General features: G+C 39.7%; 1 protein-coding gene across 7 annotated transcripts; it reads right to left on the reverse strand.

The window, feature by feature from the left end:
- Positions 1 to 2,321: 2,321 nt before the first annotated feature.
- On the reverse strand, positions 2,322 to 6,276 carry LOC119496255 (rho-associated protein kinase 1-like). Of its 7 annotated transcripts, none has more exons than XM_037783441.1 (3): positions 5,976 to 6,080; positions 3,573 to 5,031; positions 2,322 to 3,509 (listed from the first exon to the last, which is right to left on the reverse strand). In XM_037783441.1, exons 1-3 carry the CDS (start codon positions 6,056 to 6,058, stop codon positions 2,949 to 2,951), a joined length of 2,103 nt encoding a protein of 700 aa, XP_037639369.1. In that variant the 5' UTR covers positions 6,059 to 6,080; the 3' UTR covers positions 2,322 to 2,948. The 7 variants fall into 7 exon arrangements, with proteins under 7 accessions (XP_037639369.1, XP_037639374.1, XP_037639370.1 ...); XM_037783446.1 differs by having other exon boundaries at positions 2,322 to 3,572; positions 3,951 to 5,031; positions 5,976 to 6,079; XM_037783442.1 differs by having other exon boundaries at positions 2,322 to 3,824; positions 3,951 to 5,031; positions 5,976 to 6,079.
- Between the last annotated feature and the right edge of the window lie 3,117 nt (positions 6,277 to 9,393).

A 9,393-nucleotide genomic window follows, 5' to 3' on the forward strand; every position in this document is an offset into this window, starting at 1 on the left:
CAGCGCCTTTCTAGTTACTATGACATTTACTCACTGTTTTTTTTTCCCATATCAATAATGTAGGATTATAATTGCTCTCCTTTGAAGTGGCTGTTTAAATAATCCAGGGAGGATTGCTCTTGGCATCCCATTTTCGGCTCAGCGAGGAAAATGAGCCACTGCAAAAAATAAAAAGGAAGAAGAAAATCCTGAATCTGGAGGGTTGAGGCTGAGAAGCGGTTTCAGCTACTTGAGGTAGTTAGCTTTAATCTGGCGGCCTGGAAATCTGCTCTGCTCTGCTGACACTGTGTTCACGTCACAAGGAGGTGCAGAATATAGGGATGATTTTTGATGGAGCATTACTTAAATGCAAAACTTGCAGTTCATTGATCTCAGTTCAGTTGATTCTTGCTTTATGAATTTTGAACATCAATGCAGCTCTGACAACAAAACCTTATATTCATGCTTTTAGATTGCAATATTTTCTTTTTTGTGCAATCAGACTACATTGCACTGTAGCTGCACTTTAAATGTCAACATTAAGTCACATCATTTATGTTTAGCCAACCAGAAAAACGCATCACCAAACTACAAAACAGGAATGCAAGATACATCAGTAATGGCTATGTAGGAGATTGGACTTCCTTGGAAAGGAAAGATACCCCCTTACTTGTCTAATTGTTGTACGTTGAGTTTTATGACACTTTTTAGGGATACATTGTAATTTATAAGATATGCTTACATAATAGTTTGCAACAAAATAGAGTTAAATGTGAGCAAATCCTTAATTTAGAAACCAGAATTACAGCCTTGCGGTTGTATGCCTCCACCAACTAGTCAAGTTGAAGTTTACATCCATGTCTGTCCAAAATGTCATCACTTCATCATTTTATCCTGTTAGATATTTGTGTGAAACGGTCATAATTAGCATATGAATTCTTGAGTTATGGCCAAAAATGTTCATACATTTATAGTACACGAAACAGATTACATAACTCTTTTCTTTCTAAAAAGCACAGCATGTTCTTCTTGGATTTTGATGAGGAGAGAAAGACTAATTTTCATGTTCTCACAGCTGTGTCATGAGTTCATATTGTCATTCCTAAAGCATATTATGGTTGCATTTATATATTTTGTGAGTATTAATGATATCTTGCCTGTATGCAGGGGCATTGGTGGTTATAGTTCAGCTAGAGTTCCAGCATAGCAGGGGATGGATGAGCATATGAGACAGTAATTAAAATGTATGAAAGTACATCGAGACAGGGCATAAAAGGAAGATCAAAGTGGTGCCGGCGACTGAATAAATGATCTATGTGGTTATTTTTGTTGCATAGACATACACTGTAAACCCCAATCCATCCATGACACAATTTTATTGTTAAGTCTACACGAATGTTCAGGACTGTCAAAATGACATAATAACTTTATGTTCACTTGACACAAACACTCATCCCTTGTGAGCTTAACATACATTTTTTATGTTAAATCAACAATTATTGATTTTTCTTGATAGTGTTGACATTCAGGTAATTTATGTAGGATTTGTGTTGCTTTACATGATTCACTTAATTACGGTTAATTATCGTCCGTTATGTGTAAAAAAACGACTATAGGAAATGGTCTTAAGAATGGTCCTAAACTTGACTTAAAGGTCAAAAAATGTGTAGTAAAAAGTATGACTTGTGAGCTTTGTGTGAAGAGGAAGTCTGGACATTTCTTTTCAGCCTTGAGCTCATTCAGACAGGATGTATTTCTGTTGGGGAGGTGCAGTTATTTCAGTGTTTCACCCTCCACTGCAGTAAAAATTACAGCCCCAGCTACCTGCAGTTTTCACTTCACACTTTGCTTTAGAAAAACTTTTAAAAAATTGATGTGTTTACTGTCACTGAGCTTCATCATCTCAGCTCACAGTGAGATGACTGAAAAAGTAGTAGAAACATGATAGATCAACTCGTCATCAGTCAACTCACACAACGCTGGTCCACCTCATGTATTCAAAACATATACCAGTGATTCACATTCAGAAAGAAAATATGTTTACAACTGCCTGTCAATAATTAAATGGCATTACCGGTAAATAATGCTAATATTAAAAAATAATCATAAGCCCGTCAGTGATGAAGGTCACATGGTTTTTCCTGCAGAATATCATTATTTATTACAGAACCAGCTCTACTAAAATACCATTTGAAACATCTTTTATTATGTCACGATCATTTTGTTGATCAGCTTCAGTTTTTATATCATAACTTAAACAGATACCAGTACTTCTACTTTAAGGTCACTGAAATACAATAATGCATATATACTGTATATGTTTACTCAGAGTGGCAGACACATTTAACTTTTATTTATGAAGGGTTTTTTTATTAATATATTTGCATTGTGGGGTAAAACTGAGCACCAGCAGAGAACCCTATATGATTGAATTTTTATTTGATTTTGATGTTTATTAATATATTTGGATTGTGGGAGAAATCTCCATGATTGATTGTATTTGATTGATTTAAGTAGCGACTCACTTGACACTCTAAATATATTAACAATTAGTTCATATGCTTCGAATGTCAACTCACTTGACACTCTAAACATATAAACAATTAGTTAATATATTAGGGAGGAAACCTGATCACCAGGGCTCAAATCAAATACCGTACAATCAGTGTCCAAATAATTTGCATATCTTTTGATATTGTGGGAGGAAACCTGAGCACCAGGGTAAAAACCCACGCAGACACAGGGAGAATATGCAAACTCCACACAGCTGGACAGGTGGAGGTGTCTCTGTGAGGCTGCAGTGCTAATCACTAATCACTGAGCCACTGTGCCGCCCTGAAGTTGATGGGGTACGGGAGAAGGACGAAGGGTGGAGGTGAGATGGTGGAGGGTGGACAGAAGGAGGAGGGATGAAAAGAGAGGAGGTGAAGGTGGATGGAGGAGAGAAGGGGGAGAGGGAGCTACTGGTGTCAACACCCAGCAGACTCCTCCACCTGACTGTCCCCGTCACACCTCTCCTCTTTTGCTCTCTTTTTCATCTCAGCTTTCTCCCTCTTCTCTTTCTTTTTCATCTCCCTGTTTTGCATTTTAGTTTTCAACTCCTCCAATTGTGTCTGCCTATCCTCTGTTTCATTTCTGCGAAAGAAGGAACCCCACTTCTTCTTCTTCTTCAGTTTGAGACAGAGATTCTCCAGGACCTCGTTTTCGTCATGCAACTGAATGAATTCTGTCTCCCGGCGTTGTTGTTGTTCGACCAGGTCGTTGTTCTTGTCCTGCAGTTGTTTCAATTCCATCTCTTGGCGTTGATGTTTTCCGGCCAGGTCCTGGATCTCATTCTGCAGCTTGTTCAATTCCGTCTCCTGGCGTTGATGTTTTTCGGCCAGCTCCTTTGTCTCATCCTGCAGCTTGTTCGATTCCGTCTCCTGGCATTGAAGTTTTCCGGCCAGGTCCTGGATCCAATTCTGCAGCTTGTTCAATTCCGTCTCCTGGCGTTGATGTTTTTCGGCCAGGTCCTTTGTCTCATCCTGCTGCTTGTTCAATTCCATCTCCTGGCATTGATGTTTTTCGGCCAGGTCGTTGTTCTCATCCTGCACCTTGTTCAATTCCATCTCCTGGCGTTGATGTTTTTCGGCCAGGTCGTTGTTCTCATCCTGCAGCTTGTTTAATTCCATCTCCTGGCGTTGATGTTTTTCGGCCAGGTCCTTTGTCTCATCCTGCAGCTTGTTCAATTCCGTCTCCTGGCGTTGATGTTTTTCGGCCAGGTCCTTTGTCTCATCCTGCTGCTTATTCAATTCCATCTCCTGGCGTTGATGTTTTTCGGCCAGGTCGTTGTTCTCATCCTGCACCTTGTTCAATTCCGTCTCCTGGCGTTGATGTTTTTCGGCCAGGTCGTTGTTCTCATCCTGCAGCTTGTTTAATTCCATCTCCTGGCGTTGATGTTTTTCGGCCAGGTAGTTGTTCTCATCCTGCACCTCTTTTAATTTGGTCTCTAACTCTTTGTTCTTGGCCAGCTCCTCTTGGAACCTTGATTCCCGAACTTTGTTGCATTCGAGCCAGTCTTCCATGGTCTTCAAGCTCTGTTCCAAGGCCTGTTTTTTGTCGGCCATGTCCATGGTAAATTTGTCCACCAGTTCTTTCTTCTCAATCTCCACCTGATTGACCTTTCTCTCCATCTCTTTTATTTTGGTCTCCCAAACCTGTTCTTTTGAGGCCAGGTCCTTTGCGAACCTGCCCTCCAGAGCTTCATATTTTTCTTGCCAAACTGTTTCGTGCTCTTGGAATTCATCTCCTGTGAGCAACAGTTGGCTAATAGTGTCTTTGAGGGTCTGAGGGATGTTCATGTCTTCGATGAGATCCAGGTTTGTTTTCTGATAGATCTGTTGTTGGCTCTTCAATTTCGCCGGGTTGTCTTCATCATGGCATTCAAGCAACTTTTCCAAATATTCCTTGTTCAGGAGCTGGACAGATTCCATCTTCTCCTGCTGGAGTCGGAGAGCTTTCTCTAGTTTGGAGATGTGTTCCTCCTGCTCTGAGACGACCTGGTAGCACTTGTCGTGGTATGTGTGGTACTTCTTCCTCTCCTGATAGTTAGGTCCACGAGGTCTAGGTTGGCCCTGATAGTTATGATTACAGGGTCCAGGTTGGCCCTTAGGGTCATATAGACGAGGTCCCGTTTGGCCCTGAGGGTCCTGTTGATGGGGTCCAGGTTGGCCCTTAGGGTCATTTTGACGAGGTCTAGGTTGGCCCTGAGGGTCATGATTACAGAGTCCAGGTTGGCCCTGAGGGTCATATTGACGAGGTCTAGGTTGGCCCAGAGGGTCATGATTACAGGGTCCAGGTTGGCCCTTAGGGTCATATTGTCGAGGTCCTCGTTGGTCCCATGGGTCATATTGACGAGGTCGAGGTTGGCCCTGAGGGTAATGTTGGCGAGGTCCTCGTAGGCCCTGAGGACCACCAACAAATCCCCAGTTTTTTGGATTTTGTGTTTTATCCATTGCACTATCTGTAGCAGACTTGAGATATGCAAAGCAGACTGTGGTTCTCTGTAACAGACTGAGATAATGAGAGAGAAAAAACAATGAATAACAATATTATATAATAGAATAAAATAATGAATAAAGATAAAGATAATGAAATAGGTAAATTAAATAATATGGTGGTTGTGGTAATCAGTTTATGGTACAAGTAAGTAATAAGTGTCGTGGCAGGAAGTGACATATTCAGCAGCCAACGCTGCACATTCTTTCTATTCCCCCAGAATAAGGGGTAATTTCTCTCTTTCTGTCAGACTTCGGAAATCAGGGCAATTCTTTTCAAATTTTGGAAGGAATTCCTCTCTGATGTTTCTGCAGTTCTGACATTGTGTTAGAAAGTATAATTATGTCTCTACAGTATGGGGCCATTAGCCTATGGTAGCAAAACTATTTATAAATGTGTATCGAGATAATCACAAACGTGAACTTCCCACAAATAATGCTCCACGATACATCCCACAATGGAAATACAACTATTATTGAGTATTTTGATCAATTCTCCAGTGGTAGAAAATGGTTAAAATTGGCACCAAATCTGTTGAACAAATGGTATCAACCCCAAAATTGCCGCAACAACTTATGAGACATAATAGAGCATGGGAATGGAAATCATATAATTCCATCATGGTGTTCTAAACCCTTATGCACTTTCATAATTATTTTTAAATAATTAATAATTAATTAATTAATTAAATTAAAGACCCCCTGTACCCCCCTAAAAAAGACTAAAACAGGTCTATTGTGGGTCTCAGAGGGTTACATAAACAATAAGTTCTCAATGTAATGTCTGTAAATGCGTACGTAGATATTATTGGCTGAAAATGGTTTTGCTCCAAAGCTGGAAATACAGACACAATTTACCAAACTGATTACACACACACACACACACACAGATTGAGAGACAGTTACACAGGTCTCCACACACATTTGCAAATAGTTTTGTTCCAATAATAATAATAATACCAATCTTCATGAATAAAATCTCTTCTGTTCACATGGAACACACTGCCATTCGAAGTGTTAAACTTCAATTTCCTACTATCCATAATGTATAATGTTTTATACTCAAATATAGAAACACAAAGACACTGTAATGATATACTTACAGTCTCTGTTGTCGATCAGACTGGCGTTTAGGTCTCTGTTCGATAGGACTGTAAACGGACTGAAAGTTTGGTTAAAATACAGACTTCTAAACAGACTTCTGAGATTGAAGCCAATGTGATGTCTTAAAGCAAGTTCCGGAACCATGACATCACAATGTGATGTCATAAAGCGAGTTCCGGAACCATGACATCACAATGCATTTTATTTCACAATACTGACAATGATCAAAACTGCGTCCATAGCAACGGGTTGTTATTTCTTTAAAACAGACCGTTGCTATGGACGCAGAAATTGACCAATCAGAATCGAGTATTGTTTAATAAGATAGTTATAATGTTCTGTGTAAACCAGGACTCAGATTCTTCTTTCAAACACTGTTGTCACTTTGGCATGGAGGCATAAAGCACCATAAATGCAGAACTCATAATACTCATAATAATACTTTATAAACCTTGCTATGAGTTGTAATGCATCATTATAAATATTTATTAGGATGCATCATTATAAATATTTATTAGGAGTTTTATATAAAGCCTTATAAATACATTATAATATCTTGTGAATGTGCTTGCTGTATAATGCATTATAGACAAGACCTTGTTATAAAATGTTACTAAAATATCTTCAAGTAATATATAGAAATGTAAATACTAATTTGAGGGCAAAGTCACATTTTTCACTTGCCAATATTAAATGTAAATGATTTGACAGCATCTACACGACCTTTTCATGAATAAATGTTAATCCAAGCTATTATATTTGTCTTTCTTTTTTTTTGATGGACAGACCAGGACCGGCTCTAGCCCTTTACTGTAGGTGCCCTAGGCGAAATTCGGATTTGGAGCCCACCTCTGGCGCTCCTGGGTTAGGGGTTAGGGTTCAACCCCCCAGAACCCTAACCCTAGACCCATAAACCGCAACACACATCTGACATCACAATGGTTTTAAGACAAAAATTAAGATTTTTATTTTCATAAATAACTGTATTTATTATAATATAAATAAACAATTGGCCCCTGATATTGTTGGCTTAAAAGTCTTGAGTCAGTTTCACTACAATTTACACTTTTATTAACAAATAAGTGCGGCCAGGCAGATGAAAAAGTGTGAGAAAGATAGTAACAGTGGTGAAAAGTGTATTTCTTTCTTTCTTTCTTTATTTGTTCATTTGTTACCTCAATGCAGAAAATGAGGAAGGGCGCTGGAATTTTTATTATTATTATTTTTTCCGTTTTTCCTTTTAGATGGCAAACACCGTCCCCCAGAAGGTGGCGCCCTAGGCGCCCGCCTATATGGCCTACGCCTTAAACCGGCCCTGGGACAGACCAGAAAGCCAGATCTGACTAGCCCGAGTGCTACTGGTGAGTTTGTTATCATGTTGCGCGCTGGATTAACACCTGCAAGTCTTACTGTGTCACTGGCTGACATGTTCCTTCATCTTCATGAACCCAAACTGTAGTTTATTCTGACTCAATCCCACATACTCCGTCCTGCTGCCACTAAAACTCACTAGAGCACCGAATGTGGATTAATCCGCCGCTGAAAATAGTCCCCAACAAATGCACTATTTCCTCCTGTTGTTTGATAAAAACTAGTGAGCAGCTGTTTTAGTAAATTACTGATGAAACTATGAAGTTTAAATTCTTACGTTTTACATCACATGATTTACATGATCTCGTCTAGAGTATTTGAAGACGGTGTTGTTTTTGAATTGCAGTGTTTTTACAGCCTGCACCAGTCACTTCTGCTTGTGCTGAATTTTAAGATTTTTGGATAAATTGCTGAATCTTTTAATTGAAACATAAATATAATGGAGAGCAATGTCCACCATGTACCATGTTAGGAGCTAGGAGCTCTAGGGTAATCACGGCCTCATGAAACTTTACAGCCACAAACTAGAGACCTAGGGCATTCAGAGGATGGATGGCTTTCCCCTAATGAGCATGTGTAGAACGGCGGTATTAAATAATCATCTTCAGTGCGCGGTGTGAATGAGTTTGCGCTGCGAGTATTTCATAGAATTAGACAGAAACTGAGCTGTCATATTGCTTTACAAGCAAAGAGATGAGAAGCTCTGAACAGACAGCAGCATCAGAACAGAGCTGAAGCTGTTTTCTGCCCCAGTTCCTCTGCATCCCAGCCACACACTGATTCTGCTTATAGACAAAGACTTCTACATAGGATGAGCTTGCGGGCTCAGACCAAGAGCTGGAATTTGAGGGAATAAAGTTTCATGCTACACTGCACTCTCCTGATTTGACCATTATGGAAATATGTAAATAAACCTCCATAGTATGCTGGCCGTGCAGCTCCAGGATCGGGGAGCTCTAATTGGGAACATGACAGAGATGTCAGAGTATTTGATGCATTTCTAAAGGGACAAAACAAAAATAATGGCATTATTCAAAATCCCACATTGTTGTTTTGTTTGGCAGATTCATCCTGGGTGCACTTTGAGCTTCATTGTTTATTGAACGGCTAAAATTCATCTACTTGGCAAACAAGGCATAAAGCATTCATGAGTCATTAAGCATGAAGGTTGGATGAGTAAAGGGGGCTTTATGTAGAAACAGAAGAAAACAAAAATGCAATAATGCACTAGAGGAAAGTTTTCAAGTTCTTGTGAATAATTTTAGATGCTCTGCCGGAAGCATGTTGATATTTCTGAATCATGCTGAGGCTGAGGGTCGCGCTCTGGTCAGGTATCTGGCGGTGGACAAAGACCCTGAGGGGACAGAGCATGTGTGAGTCATATGATCCAGGCTTTCGGCCTTCACACAGACAGCCACAGACAGACCAAAGCGGATTGGAAACAAAAGCTTGCAGTGTATTATTTCTGCTGAGGCATGAGCGTGAGGAATTCACCATTAATCTGTTTCATCTTGTTTTATGAAACTGTTACACCAAAACACTGCGTGAGATGTGTTAGTGGAGTTGTTTCTCAGAGTCCCCCCTCTAGGAGCCCCGTGCCTGTTCTCACGGTATCAGAGCTGCTGTAGAGGCATATGTGTGCTTGACTAACACAGCATGTGTATCTACAGTGGAGCATATATATATATATATATATATATATACTTATATATATATATATATATACTATAGCAGCCGAGCAAAGAGAGGCAAAAGGAAGCAGACACAACTCAGGAGACAAATGTTTGACTCCACCAAAAACGTCTGTTTTTACATCATGTTGGTACAAAACTTTAGCATGCATTTCTTCTAAACCAAGTTTGAAAAATTTTAATTAGGGCTGCTAGTTGTATAAAATATTTAA

This window comes from Sebastes umbrosus, chromosome 10, assembly GCF_015220745.1.
Source record: "Sebastes umbrosus isolate fSebUmb1 chromosome 10, fSebUmb1.pri, whole genome shotgun sequence".
In the NCBI taxonomy this organism is placed as follows: domain Eukaryota; kingdom Metazoa; phylum Chordata; class Actinopteri; order Perciformes; family Sebastidae; genus Sebastes; species Sebastes umbrosus.

Excerpts from the sequence above, each read along its gene's own strand:
- LOC119496255 (XM_037783439.1), bottom strand. The coding sequence starts at position 6,058 with ATGGATAGTAGGAAATTGAAGTTTAACACTTCGAATGGCAGTGTGTTC. Across the intron at positions 5,032-5,975 it reads GATTTTATTCATGAAGATTG|TCTGTTACAGAGAACCACAG; the intron begins GTATTATTATTA and ends TCATTATCTCAG.